General features: G+C 43.1%; 2 protein-coding genes across 3 annotated transcripts in view; one reads left to right on the top strand and one right to left on the bottom strand.

The window, feature by feature from the left end:
• The window catches only part of atg3 (autophagy related 3), a 29551-nt gene extending 27015 nt beyond the window's left edge, over nucleotides 1-2536 (bottom strand). Inside the window, exon 1 of the mRNA XM_078408698.1 lies at nucleotides 2326-2536. Coding sequence (XP_078264824.1) covers nucleotides 2326-2397 — 72 coding nt within the window. The 5' untranslated portion in view covers nucleotides 2398-2536. The remainder of the gene's footprint in view (nucleotides 1-2325) is intronic.
• Nucleotides 2537-3053: 517 nt separating this feature from the next.
• On the top strand, nucleotides 3054-21125 carry slc35a5 (solute carrier family 35 member A5). 2 transcript variants are annotated; one of them, XM_078409224.1, is made up of 8 exons: nucleotides 3054-3184; nucleotides 6939-7044; nucleotides 9198-9343; nucleotides 12381-12479; nucleotides 13733-13866; nucleotides 14824-14891; nucleotides 16120-16894; nucleotides 18812-21125. In XM_078409224.1, the coding sequence occupies exons 3-8, from the start codon at nucleotides 9220-9222 to the stop codon at nucleotides 18878-18880; spliced, it is 1269 nt and encodes a 422-aa protein (XP_078265350.1). In that variant the 5' UTR covers nucleotides 3054-3184; nucleotides 6939-7044; nucleotides 9198-9219; the 3' UTR covers nucleotides 18881-21125. The 2 variants fall into 2 exon arrangements, with proteins under 2 accessions (XP_078265350.1, XP_078265351.1); XM_078409225.1 differs by lacking the exon at nucleotides 3054-3184 and adding an exon at nucleotides 3195-3341.

Genomic DNA, 21125 nt, shown 5'->3' with positions numbered 1-21125 from the left:
CGGGCCTAGGATCCGCCAGTAAGGCAATGAGGTTCGGAGAGGTGATGGATGTTGGGGTGCTAGTCTCATGGCGGCGATAGTGTCCTGGATCTCGTCCCTGTGGTGGTCTGGCAGGCGGAGCAGTCCAGCAGTGGAGCCCCGGGCCTGCGAGCGGTCGTGTCAAGGCGTGTAGGTGGAGGGACCCGTTTGGAAGCGGGCAAGCTTGTGATCCTTGGTAGAGTCCAGTTGGGCGAGGAACAGTTTATTGAGGGTGTGAATCTGGCATAGAATGAAGTAAAGTTGGGGTCCATTGCAGAATGCAGTAAAGTTGGGGTCCATTGTAGAATGAAGTGAACATTCACCTCCTCCACCAATGCTTCAACATTGTTACTTCTCCACCATCCGTAAAGTAAAATGTCCTCCAGTTGGTCAACCAAGGCTACTTTAGCAGCACCTCCCAAATCCACAATCTCTACCACAAATCTCTGATGTATGATTTGAAGCTTAGAGTATAAAAGTAGGGAAGATATGCCGAGCTGTTGCAAAATGTTGGCCGACATGGGGCATGTTGACCAAGATGCCCCATCTACACTAGTCCCACCTTTCCTATCCACAGACCTGACCAAGTGACTTTTAAATGTTGTTATAGTACCTGCTTCAAATACATCCTCTGGCAGCTCGTTTCATATCCCCACAATCTCTGTGTGAAAAAGATTCCCCTCCGATTCCTATCTTTCCCCTCTTACCTTAAACCTATGTCCTCCAAATCTTGATTCCATACTCTGGGTAAAAGTATGCATTCACCTCTGTAAGATTACCCCTTAGTGTATTTTATGCTGTGAATTTTGTAAGAATCTTAAAAGTGAAAAAATCTTAATTGAGCCTCAACTGTAATATTTATCAAATCAAAAATTACGAGTCTTGATTTATTGAACACCCGGCACCAAGCAATCCCAGCCAAAGGAAGTCATTCTGTTAGTCTCTATAATGCAATATAGAACAGTGCAGCAAAGGAACAGCTCCTTTGGCCCACAATGTCCATGGTGAACACAATGTTAAGATAAACTAATCTCCCCTCCCTCACTTGATTCATATCCTTCCATTCCTAGCATGCCTTTATTCCGAAAAAAAGCGTCATAAATGCCACTATCACATCTGCCTCCACCACCACCATGTTCCAGGCACCCACCACCGTGTAGAAAATACAATGAATGATTGAAAAGACCATTAGGCTCATGATCTGTGGGTGCGGGGGGGGAAGCGAGGGGGTGTTTGGAGTCACTGTGATGGATGTTTGTGTTGGGGTCGTGTGTCCTGTGTTCTTTTCTTTTTTGCTGTGTCTTGTGACTGCTGAAATTTCGTTTGGTATTTATACCGGATGACAATAAAGTTTTGTTATGTTATGTTATGTTATGAACACCACACAACACAAACCTCAACTTATGAACTTTCTTTGGTTGTACTGAAATCTTCAGATTTCATTGTGAACTAGTATTGCAGTTTCATTATTTTTTGATCTAATATACATTGTCTAAGAGTACTGTGTTTACAGGCCTTTTATTCTGCTGTTATTGAGAATGTCATCGTTCGGTGTCGATGCATATGACAATTACACACTTTTGGCTCCTGTTTGTTGGCCTGACACTGCCAGGAAAGTCAGGAACCAGCTAATAAATAGTAGATCCATGTGTTCCAGAGACGCTGCCCATGTTACTCCAGCACTTTGAGTTATTTATTTGTAAACTAGCATCTGTAGTTCCTGGTGCCTTGCTGCTAATAAATTGCCGTTAGGTTTATTCCTAGTTGCTGAGTTACTTCAGCACAGTGCTATTTATTTGTAAACCATCATCTGCTGTTCATTGTGTTTTGCTCCTCATAAATTGTGGTGAGGTTGTGTTTCCGGTTGCTGGGTCCTTGTTTGTTGACAGCGGGGAGCCCGTTAGCCGGGCTGAAGGGTCAGTGCTGTCACGGCACTACAGGCCCTCACAGCTATCTCTCTCTCTATCTATCTATCTATCTATCTATCTATCTATCTATCTATCTATCTATCTATCTATCTATCTATCTATCTCTCTCTCTCTCTCTCTCTCTCTCTCTCTCTCTCTCTCTCTCTCTCTCTCTCTCTCTCTCTCTCTCTCTCTCTCTCTCTCTCTCTCTCTCCTCTCTCTCTCTCTCTCTCTCTCCTCTCTCTCTCTCTCTCTCTCTCTCTCCTCTTCTCTCTCTCTCTCTCTCTATCTCTATCTCTATCTCTATCTCCTCTCTCTCTCTCTCTCTCTCTCTCTCTCTCTCTCTCTCTCTCTCTCTCTCTCTCCTCTCTCTCTCTCTCTCTCTCACACACTCACTCACCTTAAGGACGGGCGTGAGGAACTCTGCCACGCCGAGCGCAGTGCCTTTGACAGTGTTAATGACGTTCTGCATGTCGCCGGGGCCGAGCGTGCGGCAGCCACTGCCCTGCCCGCGGTCTCCACCTCCTCCTCCTCACTCACTGCCTCTACCGCCGTCGCCGCGTTCCCACTCCCCAACAAGTTCCGCAGCCACACTCACTCGCGCATGTGCACAACCTCTCCTCGGGCCGGCGCGCGCGGCCGGGGAGGGACGCAGGCTTTGCATGCGCGTGGCAGGGGAGGGACGCAGGCTCTGCGTGCGCGTGGCCGGGGAGGGACGCAGGCTCTGTGTGCGCGTGGCCGGGGAGGGACGCAGGCTCTGTGTGCGCGTGGCCGGGGAGGGAGGCAGGCTCTACGTGCACGTGGCCGGGGGGGACGCAGGCTCTGCGTGCGCGTGGCCGGGGAAGGACGCAGGCTGTACGTGCATGAGGCAGGGGAGGGTCGCAGGCTCTGCGTGCGTGTGGCCGGGGAGGGACGCAGGCACTGCGTGCGCGTGGCAGGCTCTACGTGCGCGTGATTCGGGCGCTGAGAACGCGTCGTTCTCCGGTTGGGTCAGCGCATGCGCGCGATCGGTGTTTGGGCCGGCGCATGCGCGCGATCGGTGTTTGGGCCGGCACATGCGCACGATCGGAGTTGTGGACGGGGTCAGATCGAGTGGGCGCATGCGCGCTGCTAACGCTGGCCAGTGGCCGTGACGTCAGCGAGTGGCCGCCATCGGAGGGGAGCGATAGTCTGCCGATCACGGGAGCGGCTCCGCTCAGCGTGACCCGTGTTTAACTTCCGTTAACAAGGGACTCTTAACTCTGGGATGACTGAGAGAGGTAGGCCTGCCGTCTACGGGGATGAGTGCCCGTGTGTTCGGCCCTCTGATGAAGGCCGGTGCAGCGGGTAGTGCCGCTGCCTCGAAGCCCCAGAGATCCGGGTTCGATCCTAGAAACAGAAAAATAGATGCAGAAGTAGGCCATTCGGCCCTTCGAGGTAACTACAGTAAAACATGTTCGAGACTTTGGTGCCTGGCTTTTCCGGGCTAATGGATGTTATTCCAACATACTTTTAATTCAGCAGCATAACAGGCCGGTAAACACAAAGCTAATATATGACTTTTTTAAAATCGATAATCTCAATACTAGTGCAAAGAATCCAAAGTTCCTGGTGCAAGATCAGAGTTGAGGTTTATGTTCGTCGACGTATAAACACTGAGTCAATGCACTCTTAGCTGCTGTTAGTTCAGGCTCCCATGCGAATCTGAAGAATAGCCGAACCGGCACACCAGATGATCTAGTAGAAACCCGACCTGGATTACCGATCGGGTGTACAACAGGAAAAGCAGACATGGATCGACAGTTTATGTTCAAGAGTCTGATGGTTCATATCATTGCCATAGTGTGAATTGTGAGGAAGATGCAATAAGGCTGCAGGGTGACTTGGACAGGTTGTGTGAGTGGGTGGATACATGGCAGATGCAGTTTAATGTAGATAAGTGTGAGGTTATTCACTTTGGAAGTAAGAATAGAAAGGCAGATTATTATCTGAATGGTGTCAAGTTAGGAGGAGGGGGAGTTCAACGAGATCTGGGTGTCCTAGTGCATCAGTCAATGAAAGGAAGCATGCAGGTACAGCAGGCAGTGAAGAAAGCCAATGGAATGTTGGCCTTCGTAACAAGAGGAGTTGAGTATAGGAGCAAAGAGGTCCTTCTACAGTTGTACCGGGCCCTGGTGAGACCGCACCTGGAGTACTGTGTGCAGTTTTGGTCTCCAAATTTGAGGAAGGATATTCTTGCTATGGAGGGCGTGCAGCGTAGGTTCACTAGGTTAATTCCCGGAATGGCGGGACTGTCGTATGTTGAAAGGCTGGAGCGATTGGGCTTGTATACACTGGAATTTAGAAGGATGAGGGGGGATCTTATTGAAACATATAAGATAATTAGGGGATTGGACACATTAGAGGCAGATAACATGTTCCCAATGTTGGGGGAGTCCAGAACAAGGGGCCACAGTTTAAGAATAAGGGGTAAGCCATTTAGAACGGAGATGAGGAAGAACTTTTTCAGTCAGAGGGTGGTGAAGGTGTGGAATTCTCTGCCTCAGAAGGCAGTGGAGGCCAGTTCGTTGAATGCTTTCAAGAGAGAGCTGGATAGAGCTCTTAAGGATAGCGGAGTGAGGGGGTATGGGGAGAAGGCAGGAACGGGGGTACCGATTGAGAGTGATCAGCCATGATCGCATTGAATGGCGGTGCTGGCTCGAAGGGCTGAATGGCCTACTCCTGCACCTATTGTCTATTGAACCTGTCTCTGCCTCTCATAATATTAAATTATAGTTCTAACAGGTCTCCTCTCAACCTCCCAGGCTCCAGAGAAAACAATCCAAGTTTGTCCAAACTCCCCTTGCAACTAATACCCACGACTTCATGCAGCATTCTGGTAAATCTCTTCTGCACCATCTAAAAAAGCCTCCGTATCATTCCTGTAAAGGGGGATCAAGAATTACACATAATACTCCAAATGTGGTCACAAATATTTTATGAAGCTGCAACATGGCTTTCTGAAGAAGGGTCTCGACCCGAAACGTCACCCATTCCTTCTCTCCCGAGATGCTGCCTGACCTGCTGAGTTACTCCAGCATTTTGTGAATAAATATTTGTACCAGCATCTGCAGTTATTTTCTTATACTACATGGCTTTCTGACTCTTATACTCAATTATTTGACTCATTTTGCCATCATTCTGATGAATCATCAAATATCAAACTTTCTCGCCACCAGCCAAGCAAGGTCTTGTTGATTGTTTGGCAATTCTATTTCTGAGGCGTTCTGCCAAATGACTGCTCAGAAAACCACCTGATAAGATCCACCACCTCATTTTAATGCTGTGCTCAGATATTTGTGCAGAACTCTGCTCTGCCTGATTAATCTGCAGCCATGCCTCGACCTCTGTTTCTCGTGAAATATGATCCACAATCGAGAGCAGATTCAGATTTATTTCTTGACAATACAAAAACTACAGATGCTAGCAATCTGAAATAAAAACTAATCCTGGAAATATTCAAGTCACGTAGGATATCTGGAAAGAGAGATAGTTAATGCGTCAAGTGTAATTTGTTAGGCAAAGGTTCTTCAAACAAACATGTTATCTGTTTCTGCAGATGTTGCCTGATTTTCTGAGTGCATCCAGTATTTTCTGTGTTAATTTACCTTTTTTAGACTTCAATCTGCTCCATAGTCTATTCTATGCAACTTTCAACACCAACTAAATGCATGCATTTGAGTAAACGTGTGTAAATACGTGCGGATGACACAAAGCTGGGTGGCAGTGAGCTGCGATGAGGATGCTATGAGGCTGCAGGGTGACTTGGATAGGTTGGGTGAGTGGGCAGATGCATGGCAGATGCAGTGTAATGTGGATAAATGTGAGGTTATCCACTTTGGTGGCAAGAACAGGAAGGCATATTATTATCTAAAAGGTCGACACAAAATGCTGGAGTAACTCAGCAGGATAAGCAGCATCTATGGAGAGAAGGAATGGGTGACGTTTCGGGTCGAGACCCTTCTTCAGACTGAATGGTGTCAGATTAGGAAAAGGGGAGGTGCAACGGGACCTGGGTGTGCTTCTACATCTGTCACTGCAAGTAAGCATGCAGGTACAGCAGGCAGTGAAGAAAGCTAAGCTTGCGGGAAGATTTGAGTTTAGGTTCAAGGAGGTCCTACTGCAGTTGAACCAGGGCCTCGTGAGACCACACCTCGAGTATTGTGTGCAATTTTGGTCTCCTAATTTGAGGAAAGACATTGCTATTGAGGGAGTGCAGCGTAGGTTCACCCAGGATGGCGGACTGACATATGATGAAAGAATGGGTCGACTGGGCTTGTATTCACTGGAATTTAGAAGGATGAGAGGGGATCTTATTAGAAGCACATAAAATTCTTAACGGGTTGGTCAGGCTTGATGCAGTAAAAATGTTCCCAATGTTGGGGGAGTCCAGACCAGGGGTCACAGTTTAAGAATATGGGGTAGGCTATTTAGGACTGAGATGAGCAAAAACTTCTTCACCCAGAGTTGTGAATCTGTGGAATTCTCTGCCATGCATACATTTAGGCAGTGGAGGCCAATGCACTGGATGTTTTCAAGGGAGAGTTAGATTTAGCTCTCGGGGCAAAAGGAATCAAGGGAGTTGGGTACTGATTTTTAGATGATCAGCCATAATCATGTTGAATGGTGGTGCTGACTCGAAGGGCCGAATGGACTATTCCTGAACCTATTTTTCTATGTTTCTATGTAAAACACAAAGTGCTGGAGTAACTCAGCGGGTCAATCAACATCTGTAGAAGGAATGGACAATCAACGTTTTGGGAAGGGTGCTGACCTGATCGCTTGTCCATTCCTTCCACAGATGCTGCCTGTCCCGTTGCGTTACTCCAGAAAGATTTATGCAAGATTCCAGCATCTTCTGTTCCATGTTTATGCATACATTTCACTTTTCCAGTTTCTGTCATGAACTTTAGTAAAATCTTGGTGTTATGTAAGATATTATCATTGATGTATTGCCCAATAAACCTAATTTGTTTATTTGATTTGATTACTCAGGAACTTCTGATTTTTTGAGCAAGAAAATTAAGGAGTGAAGTTTGATATGTGGAAGAGCAGCAGCTATCTGAAATATTATCTAATATAATATATTTTTACTTATACAGTAAGTATGTGTAAATATTCAGTTTTTAATGCAAGAAACTTTAATTAAGGGGAATTTGCTTGGTCAGTAAGACATGGTCAAAAAGACTGGATATTTCCAATGTTGCTTTTTGTAAACCAGCATCTGCAGTTCTATCTAGTTTCTACAATAGTTATAAGGAATTTGATAGCTTGACTATACACAAAAACATAAATTATATATCAATTTTATAGATATATAATATGTAAAACAATAAAAATTCAGGGCTGAATTAGTAACTGACTTTTTAAAATACCCATTTTTTTGGCAAGATCTTCTTGTCACCCTGCTGTAGGAAGGATGTAGTTCAGCTGTGACTGCAGAGAAGATTTACAAGCATGTTGTGAGAACTTGAGCTTCTGAGCTATAGGGAGAAGCTGGGCGGACTAGGACTTTATTCCTTGGAGCACAGGAGGATGAGGAGTGATTTTAGAGAGGTGTATAAGATCATGAGGGGAATAGATAGGGTGAATGCACAGAACCTTTTACCCAGAGTAGGGGACATAGGTTGAAGATAAGAGGGGACTGATTTAATAGGAACCTGAGGGACAACTCTTTCACGCAGGGTGGTGGGTATATGGAACAAACTGTTAGAGGAGGTAGTTGAAGCGGGTACTATAGCAACATTTAAAAGATGTTTGGATAGGTACATGGATAGGAAAGGGATTTGGGCCAAAGGTGCGGCTAGTTTAGATGGGACATCTTGGTTGGCAAGGGCAAGTTGGTCCAAAGGACCTGTTTCCATGTGGTATAACTATGACTCTAAGGAAAAACAATATATTATAAGGTTCCTGTGTTCAGTCAGGGTAACATCTTGATGTTCAGTATTTGCTGGGGAATAAGGATAAAACATTATTTGGTTTATATAATTTAGTTACTTAATACGTTTCTGTATATCAAACAGCTTGCATGTTCTGATCTTTAAGGTTAAATTGTATAATTGTGTTTTTCATTGACAAAGATCAACACAAAATGCTGGAATAAGTTAGCGAGTCAGGCAATATCTCTGGAGAACATGGATAGGTGACATTTTGCTTCGGGACCTTTTTTCCGACTGAAGAAGGGTCCATGTCTCTATGTTTTCCAAAGATGCTGCCTGACCGGCTGAGTTACTCAGGCATGTGAATTTCCCGTGGATTTCTGCGTTTTAAAAATCAATTTTCCTCGCTTTTTGCATGATTTCCACGTTTTTCACTTTGCCAAAATCACGTTTACTAACGGAGAAATCGGATCGAAAAAAAGGAAAAAAAAACTATGTGACTTGCAATGAGCATTTTCTTATTACTCTTTCTCTTGCAATGAATAACCTATCATATGCACTAGACAAAGCACGTGTAAAACTGCTGATAAACGAGTCTAGTATTTGCTCTAGACTCGGTGAGCGTAGGCTTCATCAAAAAGTATTGCTTTCCGCATTGCAGCTCCATATTCGTTTTGTGCTTTAAATTATGATTCAGAAGTATTGAAGACTCGCGCGCGAGACTTATCAAATGCGCTCGATCGGTACGGTGTATACTGGTGTGGTTACGAGTGTGTTTCGCTGCGTGTATCATGCATCACCGCCTTCGTATAGCGGCATCTGCAGTGCAGCGGAGCTGCACGGAAAGATTTCTTGCATGGCTCAGTAGATCAAAGACTTTATAGGAATATGAAATGGGAATACAAAGAATACCAAGCAGAGAAGGAAAAAGAAAAAGCTGTAGTAGAGAAAAAAAGAAAAGTTGTTGGGATTACAAAGCCCCCAAATTCAGCCCAAGAAGGACTTGGAGAAGGAAAAGAATAAATTGACAAATCACTGAAAGTATAAACATTTTCAAAGTCAATAAAAATAATAAAAATCTTATTAGTATACAGTGACATATTCACATTATTTTGTAATGTCCGTTTTTACTTTGAAATGTACTAAAAGAGGCTTGAAACTAGTAATTTTGTGTGTAAATTTTCAAAAGGTTTCCAAATTTTTGACCCACGCTCGCAAGCACTCGGCTCTTTTCCTTTTTTTTTACCTCACTCACATGCCTGGTTACTCCAGCATTTTGTGCCTATCTTTGGTATAAACCAGCATCTGCTGTTCATTTTATGAAATGTTTTCATTCGCAGCTGCTTATGTGCTTTTCGTATTTTGTCCTTTACAGGTAAATAAAGCTGGAGTTGGAAATGGTAATCAAATCTTGTACTTCCTTCTGCTCCCGCACATTGGTGTATACGGTGACGCTGAGTTCATTGTACGTCATTCTCGGCTGCAGTCGGATTCTCTTCATGAAGTTTTCTGCCCAAGACGGTGCCAGAAATTATATTTTTCTAATCATAAAAGTTTAGTCTCAGATTTGACCTAGTTTCATTTGTAGTCTGGTAACCTGTTCTTTTGATTATCACTTCAAATGGAAGGATTAGGGCTGCATATTTGCGCGGTGCGGGAGGAGGAACAAGGGGTCTACAAATTTTTTTAAAACTCTTTACTACACATCCGTCAAATCAGTGAGAAAACCTGCTCTGGAAGTACACAGCTGAAGACCTCTTGAGACATCCCTGCAATCTGGAAAGTTTGAGATGTAATTAGGTGTAGGAAGGAAGAAAGAAAAGACCTGTGTATAGTTAGATGTAGTTTGGTTGGGGGTGGTAGGAAGGGATAGCGGGTGCTGGTGGGGCGTGGAAGAGTGGTGTAGTATATGTTCAGTTTAGGTTTAGAGATACGGCATGAAAGCAGGACTTTTGGCCCTCCGATCCTATGCTGACTATCGATCACCTATTCACATTAGTGCTATGATATCCCACTCCCTGCGCACTGTATGCAATTTTATAGAGGCTGAACCCACGTGTCTTTGGGATGTGGAAGGAAATCGGAGCACCTGGAGGAAACCTATGCAGTCACAGATTGCAAACTCCACACAAGCAGTACCTGAATACAGGATCAAACCCAGGTCTCCGGTGCTGTGAGGCAGCAGATCTACCCGCTGCGCCCTGTGTCACAGGGATCAGGTTATCTTGAGGTAGAAGGGTTTATGTGGAGAGATTAGGGCTTTGGATCAACAAGTCTGGAAGGGGAGCCATGGGGTCTTTGTTTGCAGCAACACATTTGGTATGTGATAGGGGATTATTGGGCGGGGGAGATATCAAGACTGAGGAATTTATAAGCAATGTGCAGGTTTAAACTGATAAACTTTGCTTTGGAAAAGTACATTTGAAGTGTGGCATTGTTTCACAAAAATCTCTAGAAAATCTAATTGCTGCCACCCACTGTTCAAATCTAGAATTGCCCTGACAGATCAGACAGAAAATAAGGGCCATTTCATGGATCTGCACTTTCTATGAACCGTAATTATTTTTGACGGTCGAGTTGAACTTGGCACCATATTGCTGAGGATGTCTCGTGAGCTGAAATGGCCAACAAGCTTGACTCTTGATGCTTGAATTAGTGAAACCAACGTGTGTAGATAGCAAGAGTAGATATTACATATTACCTGCTGAGCTTTGTCCTGCCCCTCTCTTCCAGCTATCTTCTTCCCCCTCCTACAATCAGTCTGAAGAACGGTCCCGACCCAAAACATCACCTATCATGTTATCTACAGATGCTGCCTGATCCGCTGAGTTACTCAAGCATTTTGCGGCGTTTTTATGAGACAGTAATATCTCAAAGGTCTTTTATTGTCACATGTACCAATTCAGATATGCGAATTACCATACAGCCATACGAGAAGAAAAGCAACAAGACACACAACTACATAAAAGTTAACATAAACATCCACCACAGCGGATTCCCCACATTCCTCACTGTGATGGAAGGCAAAAAAAGTTCAATCTTCCTCCTTATTCTCCTGCGGTCGGGGCAGTTGAACCATCCATCGGGGCGATTGATGTCCCGCAATCAGGATGAGATGATCTTATCGAAACGTATAAGATTATTAAGGGGTTGGACACGTTAGAGGCAGGAAACATGTTCCCAATGTTGGGGGAGTCCAGAACAAGGGGCCACAGTTTAAGAATAAGGGGTAGGCCATTTAGAACGGAGATGAGGAAAAACTTTTTCAGTCAGAGAGTTGTGAATCTGGAATTCTCTGCCTCAGAAGGCAGTGGAGGCCAATTCTCTGAATGCATTCAAAAGAGAGCTAGATAGAGCTCTTAAGGATAGCGGAGTCGGGGGGTATGGGGAGAAGGCAGGAACGGGGTACTGATTGAGAATGATCAGCCATGATCACATTGAATGGCGGTGCTGGCTCGAAGGGCCGAATGGCCTACTCCTGCACCTATTGTCTATTGTCAGTGGTCAAAGCTCCCGCATCGGGGCGATTGAAACTCCCATGGCTTAGAGTTCCCGATGTCGGTCTCTGACCAGAGACCGCGGGCTCCGTGATGTTAAGCAAGCACCCACAGTTGGAGCTCTGAGGTTGATCCCTGGCAAAGGAATCGCAGGCTCCGCGATGTTAAAGTCCCTTAGGCACCCGCGGTGGAGCTCTCGAAATTGGGCTCCAGCAAAGGCCGCCAACTCCTCGATGTTAGGCCGTAGTGCGGACAGAGATACGTTACGGAAAAAAATTACATCTCCATCGAAAAAGTTTTCCCCACCCCCCACATAAAACAAGCTAAAGAACACTAAAAACATACATTTAACACATACTATTAAAACACCAAGAAGGAAAGGACAAACAGACTGTTGGCGAGGCAGCCATTGCTGGCGCCACCTACAAACATTTATAGGAGCCTTTACTGAAAAGTTCTAAGTGGTGAAAAATGTTCATGGTCAGATATAAGCAATTGAATGAAACTACTATGGTGTGTGGTAAAGCTATTGCATGGAGTAGTGTAACAACTTTGTTTGACATATTTCAATTTGAGCATAATTCCTATGTATTTACAGTTAACTTGTTACTTTTTCAATATTTTAGGCAGTTGCTAATTTAAAGGCAAACTAACTGTTTAGCAATAACCAACCTGTTTCTTCAGGGGGTTTTGGTTATTTGAACACATACCACACATCCCATGTGCAATTTAACTTTCCATCTAGTCCAAACACCTTTTTTTGGCTTGGGAGGGAGGGAGGGAGGGCGGGTTTAATATATTGCCCCAGTCTCTAGAAATATTATGGGTAATATGTTTTTGCTCACAAGCAGGTTAAACCAAAACTTTGCAAGACCTACAGTCTGTGTGCCAAAATCTGAACACAATTTGCATTGCATGAAGAGAATAGGGGTGTAACTAGAGAAAGGTACAGCAGTTCTAGGCACATCGCGGATTCTTGTTCGATTCTAGTAGGCTGTTGAAAGTTCTTACCAATGGCATAATTATTGATAACTAACAAAATTCCTTTTCATATTTCTTAGGGAATAGATACAACTATTTACCAGCCACTGTGAATTTATGTGCAGAGGCTGTGAAATTGGTATTTTGTGGCATTCTAGCACTCAAGATTCTAATACAAGGTGCGTTTAAATGTCAATGTTTCTTCAGTATTTATGTATGGTTAGAATATTTGTACAGGGAATTTACTTAACTAAATATGTTATTTGTTTGACACCTTTGTATATTGAGTAGACTGTTTAGTTTTGTTTAGAGATACGGCATTGGAACAGGACCTTTGGCCCACTGAGTCCACGCCAACCATTGTTCACCTGTTCACACTAGTTCAATGTTATTCTACTTTTACATCCACTGGGATGTCTGGGATGTGGGAGGAAACCAGAGCACCTGGAGGAAACCCACGTGGTCACAGGGACAATGTGCACGCTCCACACAAACAGCACCCGAGCTCAGGATCAAACCTAGGTCTCTGGTGTTGTGAGGCAGCAGCTCTATCTGTAAGAGAAGAGATGTCCTTTAGATTAGATGTGAAAATCAACCTTGATCTGATATCTGAAGGGAAAGGTAAAATATCCCAGGGAGACTGTTTTCTAGAGGAGACAGGATGTATTGGATACCTGGCAAATATTTATCCCTTATTCGGCAGCACAGAAAACTTCACTTAATTAATTTCTGTACCTGCTTTCTAATATCTTGTGTTTCTTGTACAAATACATCATGATTGCTGTGTTATTCAAGGAAGCTATCTTGAATGCATCCCAAACTCATTCTCAAAAATACTGTCCTGTCAGAATGATCAGTACAAGACTTTGGCCAGGCTGCTTTTGTAGTATTGTGATTAGTTTTGGTCACCCTGTTATAAGAAAAATGTTGTTAACTGTGAAGAGCGCAGATAACATTTTTGAGGATGTTGCCAGAACTTGAGGGTCTGAGCTATAAGGAAAGGTTGGGCAGGCTAGGACTTTATTCCTTGGAGCGCAACAGGAATAGGGGAGGGGGGGGATTGTAATTTTATGAAGGTGTAATCATGAAGGGAATAGACAGGGTAAATGTAGTACAGAGGGCAGTGGGTATACGGAACGAACAGAGGAGTTGCTATCACGATGTTTAAAAAACAGGTACATGGATAGAAAAGGTTTAGAATTATATGAGCCAAACATGGGCAGGTGGATCGAGCGTAAATGGGGCATCTTGGTCGGCATGGGGAAGTTGGACCAAAGGGCCTGTTTTCGTGCTGTGTGACTCTAGACTCTAAATGAAGATTAAGGTCTACTTCTTTTCAATTATGTTGCCACTTTGTATCTTGATTAATACTGAAGAAATAATGCTATACAATCCATGAAAAAAGAATTCATAATATGCTTTTTCTTTACAGAGGGACAATTGTGCAAGAGTTTAAAATGTTCCTCTTGGCGCAGTGTTTTCCAATTTATGAAATGGTCTGTTCCAGCCCTTCTCTACTTTGTGGATAACTTGATTGTTTTCTATGTGTTGGTCTACCTCCAACCGGTAAGGTGACAAAAATATATATGCTTCATATTATTGAAGCCTATAAGAATTTGTGTTCATTTATTGGAGACCCAAGTTATTTTATGAAAGGGGGTGGGAATGGTTTTCTCATGTCTGGTCAGTGCATTCCTCTTCAATTATCAAGAAAACAGTATCCTTATTTTATGAAAAAGGGTCCTGACCCGAAACGTTTCCCATCCATGTTACCTCAGAAATGCTGCCAGTGAGTGACTCCAGCATTTTGTGTCCTTTTGTGTAAACCAGAATCTACAGTTTCTTGTTTCTATTCATTATTTTATCTGTTTTGTAGGACCTAGCCATATGCACCTTGTTAGCCTATTTGGCAACATTAGCACTATTTTGAAGTGATTTGGAACATCTTCATTGGCAAAAGGTGCTTTAGGTCAGGTACTAAACATGAGTTAAAAATGTCAAACTTTAAACTTGCTCAAAGTGTAAACCATGCTTGATCTGTTGAAGATTCAATGTGAAATTCATACGAGTGGTCAGAAACAAAAACTTGGCTGGTTAAGAAATGCAAAATAGTTTGGGGATAAAGTTGGGGCGGAGCGAAGAGGGTTTTGCCATGCAGTCTTGTTATTTATAGCTTGGAAGTGATCTAATGTTGAAACCGGATGATCAAAATCACTTTTTGCACAAATAAGCCAAATACGTGCCAAAGGTTGAGCGAAGAGAAAGATACCTGAGTACAGAATATAGTTTACAGCTAGAATTGGTCTTGGAATTACAATTGGGAAGAGATGTTAAAGAGGAGGATGCTTGTATTGGATGGTAGTAGCTCCTCTTCTGGGACCAGTGCACACAGAGTACCCACACTCCAGCGTCATCTTGCAACTAGCAGATCAGACTAAAATACAATCACTTTTCATAATAAGTTGACACTATGACTTTTGTTTTTAAGGCTTATTAATTTTTTTTCTGGTATTCCCTGTTTAGGCATTGGCAGTTTTGTTCTCCAATTTTGTTATTATCACAACGGCTGTATTGTTCAGGATTGTTCTGAAGTAAGTTACTTAAATAATTCCTGTAGTAACTCTATACTTAAAGATAAGGCTGAAGAAACCAACACATTCAATATCCAGTTATTTTCTTAGTTCAATAATCTTCAACAGCGTTTTTTTAGATTAATTGATAACAGAGTATAAAGTGCATACAAGAAGTTTGCAGATGGCTTGTTTATACAGTTCTTACTGGTTACATGCATGTGAAGATGAGCTCAGAATCTAAGGCATGCTTGTTTTGTTCGGTTCTCAAAGGAAACTTCATAAGAATACGTCGTGTTGTAAAACTGTTTTTATTGCTGTGAAATATTTCTAAAGAGTAGTTTAGAGATGCAGCGTGGAAACAGGCCCACCGAGACTCTAACATGTCCCAACTACACTAGTGTCACCTGTCTGCGTTTGGTCCATATCCCTCCTAAGCTGTCCTATCCATGTACCTGTCTAACTGTTAAACGTTGGGATAGTCCCAACTTCAACTACCTCCTCTGGCAGCTTGTTCCATACACCCGCCACCCTTCATGTGAAAAAGTTACCCCTCAGAATCCTGTTAAATCTTTTCCCCTTCACCTTAAACCCATGTTCTCTGGTCCTCGGTTCACCAACTCTGGGCAAGAGCCTCTGCATCTACCCGATCAAGTCCGCTCATGGTTTTATACACCTCTATAAGATCACCCCTCATCCTCCTGCGCTCCTGGTGTACTATTAGTTCCATCCCAGTTCTATACTACTGTAGTGTAGTAGTGTACTATTAGTTCCATCCCAGTTCTATACTACTATAGTGTAGTAGTGTACTATTAGTACTTGTAGATTTATGTTATTCCCACTTTTACATCCTACACACTCAGGGCAATTTACAGAAGCCACTTGACCTAAAAACCCACACACCTTTGGAATGTGGGACAAAACCAGAGCACCCGGAGCAAACCCACGTAATCACGGGGAGAACGTGCAAACTCCAGACAGACTGTACCCGTCGTCAGGATCGAACCTGGGTCTCTGGCTCTGAAAGGCAGCGGCTCCAGTTGTTAGAAAAATAATTTAATTAAATGACAATCTTACAGTGTGTGGATTTTAAAAGATGTGTAGCTTGGATATGAAAAAAAAGTTGTCAAAAGATGATTTTTTTGAATTATGTGTATTTTGTTACTCAAGACATACTGAAAAACACTTTTTTTGTTCATACTGCAAACTGCAAGCACACAAATAATGCACTGTTTCTCCTTTCCAACAGACGGCGCCTGTCCACAGTGCAATGGGCATCGCTTGTGATTTTGTTCCTATCCATTGTGGCTCTTGCATCGGGGAATGGACCAGCCCAAGACACTGTATCCAGGCACTTATCAAATCACCACATGCACTTCAATGCATCAAACAGCTGCATTCCGTTTGTAACCCCTCAGGATAAAAACGCACACCATCAGCTGCAGACAAATCCCACATCGGCAGCATCAAAGTGGAATACCACGTTCAAACAGCTTAACCTTGGCCTTGGCCACCTCTTTATAATTATACAGTGCTTTATCTCTTCCATGGCTAATATCTATAATGAAAAAATGCTGAAAGAAGAAGATCAACTGACCAAAAGTATTTTCATTCAGAACAGTAAACTGTATGTTTTTGGAGTTATATTCAATGGACTAATATTACTACTTCGATCTGAATCTCGCACCCACATCCAAAACTGTGGATTTTTCTATGGGCACAATGTATTTTCCGTGGCTTTAATCTTTATTACCGCTGCCTTTGGACTGTCTGTGGCTTTTATCCTAAAGTTCAGAGACAATATGTTTCACGTTCTCACTGCCCAAATAATAACTGTCATTATTACCACGGTATCTGTCTTTGAATTTAATTTTAAACCTTCGCTGACATTTTTATTAGAAATTCCAGTGGTATTCCTGGCGATATTTATTTATAATTCCAGCAGGATAAAGGATCCAATGTATATCCTCCAACAAGAGAGACTAAAGGTTATAAACGGTGAACTTCCAGAACGTTCTAGTGGGGTAGGTAGTTCCTATGTTCAAAATGGTTTTTTTCACACAACCTCCAAAATTAGTGAAGTCGTCATGTGTAGAATGTTTCCATGCACAACAACTCGTAAATAATTAGTATATTCACAATTAATTATTCATATTGCCTAGTTAAAATCGTAACATATTTACATGCATGCAGTCATTTAGACTAAAGGGTTTTTACCTCCATTTTTCTTGTACACGCAATTGAGCATCGCCTGTGAGTACAGAAATAGTTCACTCATTACTGTGTTTAATAATTGTTGACTCTAAATAGTTACACGTGGTGGTCACCGGGCTATTGTTTATGTAAGTGTATGTCATTTTGACTTAACTGAAGACTACCATGTAGAAAGAATGATTTTAAGATGAGTATCCATCACACTGGTCATGTATGGTATTTGGAAGACTTTCAGGAGCTATTATTAGTTGAAAATCCATGGAAAATTTGCAAATCATTTATCAAGACAAAGAAATATCTGTTTTCTGTCAGAGTTGAAATGATTGGGTTTTTTCTGGGATGGAGACCAGCCTGTTAATCTTTGTTTATAGAATCAAATGTTATTAAATTTGATCGACCCAAAAGTAGACAAAGGGATCAGAGTGCAGGATTCAGCACTGTGCAAACACCATCATCCTGATCCTATTTTTCTGCATGTGGGTAGTTGGTGTCTGCATTCTCACAGTGGGAGATTGCAACAGGTCACCATGAACCTTCACAGCATTGTAGGGATCCTGCAGTTGTAGCAGAAGTAATGCTTGAACATATCGGAAGTCAATTCTTACCTTGCACTAAACGTTATACCCTTTATCCTATATCTGTACACTGTAGGAAGGAACTGCAGATGCTGGTTTACACAAAGATAGACACAAAGTGCAGGCAGCATCTCTGAAGAAAAGGAATAGGTGATGTTTTTGGTCGAGACCCTTCTTCATACTTGTGTCACCTATTCCTTTTCTCCAGAGATATTGCTTGTCTCGCTAAGTTACTCTAGCATTTTGTGTCTTTATCTTCTGTACACTGTGGCCAGCTTGATTGTAATTCATGTATAGTCTTTTCATAGACTGGATATCACACAACGAAAAGGTTTTTCACTGTACATTGGTACATGTGACAATAATAAACTAAATTTAATGGATTAGTTTAGTTTAGATACAGTGCGGAAACAGGCCCTTCAGCCCACCGAGTCTGTGCCGACCAGAGATTCCTGCACACTAATGCTATCCTACGCACACTAGCGACCATTTACAATTATACCAAGCCAATTAACCTACAAACCTGTACGTCTTTGGAGTGTGGGAGGAAACCGGGGATCCCGGAGAAAACACACGCAGGTCACGGGGATAAGCACCCATACTCAGGATCAAACTCGGTCCCTGGTGCAGTAAGTCATCAACTCTACCTCTGCACCACCCTTCTGTCTTGGGACTTGTATTGAATGGCCCCATGCAAGTGGATGACAGTCTAAAGTTATCAGCCAAAGATAGCCTATAAACCATGGTCTGTTCTGCTTGCTAAAATGATCTGAAATTATCTATATAGAATGAAAGTGCCATGGCTGAGCAGTGGCATACATGATCCGCTATCTGTAGGTGCACATTGCATTTGTACTTTAAGTATAATCCCCCTAGATTCCAGCAGAGGTAGAATGCAGTGCCGACATCATCTTGTCAGTGCAGTTAGTGGCTCCCTGTGCCAGGGTAAATACTGCAATTCTAACAAAATTGTGTGCTTTCCCCACCCAGTTAGACTTTGCCAGATGATCTGTTCTCATTGGCACTTTTAATAGAAGGGTTGCATGAAGTAAATGTGACAATTTGTGCATGTGAGATTTTTACAAAAATATTAATGATCTTATCTCATCTGCAGTCTGTAATTCATTACCCCCTTATTGTTTTAATTTTCAGGATGGTGAGGAATTGGAGAGATTGACTAAACCAAACATGGATTCTGAAACAGAAGAAGATTCCTTTTAGAATAGTAAATTAAAACAATGTATTTATAAAGGAGTGTTCCTCACGGGATGTGAACTAAGTACCAAACTTCTTCGATACATCAATATGGACCAGACCTCATTTACACTGGAATTTTTGTAAAGCATCAAGTCAGATGGATTTCACATCAACATTCCTAGCCTGGTTATGAAATAACATAGGAATGGCTAATTTCCAGTAAAACTATCTGATGAACTTATGTTGACCTGGATTTTGTGAAAGGGAAATAATCGCTGCTTATTACGCTTGTAACTGTCCTTTGATTTTCTGGGTTAGTATCGTAAAGTATACTTATCGATACGATCTGGGTTAGTATCGTAAAGTATCGATATGGTAAAGTATCGTCTACAAGCAGTCTGTGTCGTGTGAGGACAGGAAAAGCAAATGTGTGTCTCCTTAGTAAATCAGACTGAAGAATGGGAGGCGGCAGCGGCATGGTGGCACAGCGGTAGGGTTACTGCCTTACAGCGCCAGAGACTCGGGTTCTATCCCGACGACAGGTGCAGTTTGTACGTTCTTCCTGTGACCGCGTAGGTTTTCTCCGGGTGCCCGGTTCTCCCCCCCACCCCCACTCCAAATGTACAGGTTTGTAGGTTAATTGGCTTCTGTAAATTGTAAATTGTCCCTAGTGTAGGATAGTACTAGTGGACGGGGTGATTGCTGTCAGCGCAGACGCAGTGAGCTGCGCTGTATCTCTAAACTGAACTAAAATCCTTGCTAAGATGCACAGTGGGGGTTATTGATCGACACAAAGTGCTGGAGTAATTCAGCAGGTCAGGCAGCATCTCTGTAGATAAACAATAGATCACTTTTCAGGCCGAGGCCCTTCTTCAGACTGATTGTTGGACTTGTGGAGAAATGGGAGTTAGTAACAGCTGGGGAAATTAATGATGTGTTAAGAACGGACAGCACAGTGGCGCAGCTGGTAGAGTTGCTGCCTCAGAAGCGCCAGTAATCTGAGTTTGATCCTGACCTCGGGAGCTGTTGGTATGTGGAGTTTGCACGTTCTCCCTGTGACCATGTGGGTTTCCACCAGGTGCTCCAGTTTCCTCCCACATCCCTAAGATGTGCAAGTTTGTAGGTTAATTGTCGCCTCTAAATTCTCCCTGGTGTATAGGGGGCTGGATGTGAAAGAGGGATGACATAGAAATTGTATGAATGGGTGATCAATGATCAGTGTGAACTCGGTTGGCGGAAGGACCTGTTTCCATGCTGTATCCTTCAATCAATCAAAAATATTTTCCACCCACCCCAATCCCCTTCCCCCTCTCTAGCCTGTTCCCTCTCCTTTGCCCCAACTGGACTCCCGCCTATTTCCCCCCCCCCCCCCCCACTCACCCATACTCCTTCCTGCCAGTTTGCTCCCTCTGGATGTACAATCCGCAACTCTTCAAACCTGTCTCACTCTTTCCTCCCTTCCTTTCTAATCTTTGGCCTTATTCCAAGCAGCTGCCTATCAAACCTCCCCTCCTCCCTTGCCCGTGCCGACTTATTACCTGCCACGCATGTCTTGCCGCTCCCCTTTACGAGCTTTATTCTCCCCACACTCCGCACAATCAGTGTGAAGAAGGGTCTCGCCCCGAAACGTCACATCCATGTTCTCCAGGGATGCTGCATGACCTGCTGAGTTACTCCAGCACTTTGTGTCCTTTAAATTATTCTTCGTTTTACTTGAAAGGCAGATTTGCTTGGCAAGGGCATCTTTGCAGAGATTATATGTGCCTTGACACTAATTCTTGCGGGTAGAGAGGAGTCTTGGTTTGCCAGTCATAAGTTATAGGAGCAGAATTAGGCCATTCGGCTCTTCAAGTCTACTCTGCCATTCATTCATGGCTAATCTTTGTTTCCCTTTCAACCCCATTTTCCTGCCTTCTCCCCAATAACCCCTGACACCCTTATTAATCAAGAATCTGTCAAACTCTGCCTTAAAAATATCCATCGACATGGCCTTCACAGCCATCTGTGACAATGAATCCCTCAGATTCACCATCCTCTGACTAAAGAGTTCCATGCTGTTCTCTGGGCTTATGCTTTATCCTGTTTTCCATGAAGCCAGGCTAATCACTAAGTGAATTTGGTAATGAATCTGACTGAACCATAAAGCTCACAGAGAAGCCCCAATTCGTAGGTCCAACTCCTACCTCCATTGCACTATCTAGTATTGTGAATAAGTAGGATTGCTGGGATGTTCAATATCAAATTTTCTAATTATCAATTTTGAAATGAT

Source organism: Rhinoraja longicauda, chromosome 12 (assembly GCF_053455715.1).
Source record: "Rhinoraja longicauda isolate Sanriku21f chromosome 12, sRhiLon1.1, whole genome shotgun sequence".
NCBI lineage: Eukaryota > Metazoa > Chordata > Chondrichthyes > Rajiformes > Arhynchobatidae > Rhinoraja > Rhinoraja longicauda.
This window is presented reverse-complemented; position numbering and strand designations above follow the sequence as displayed.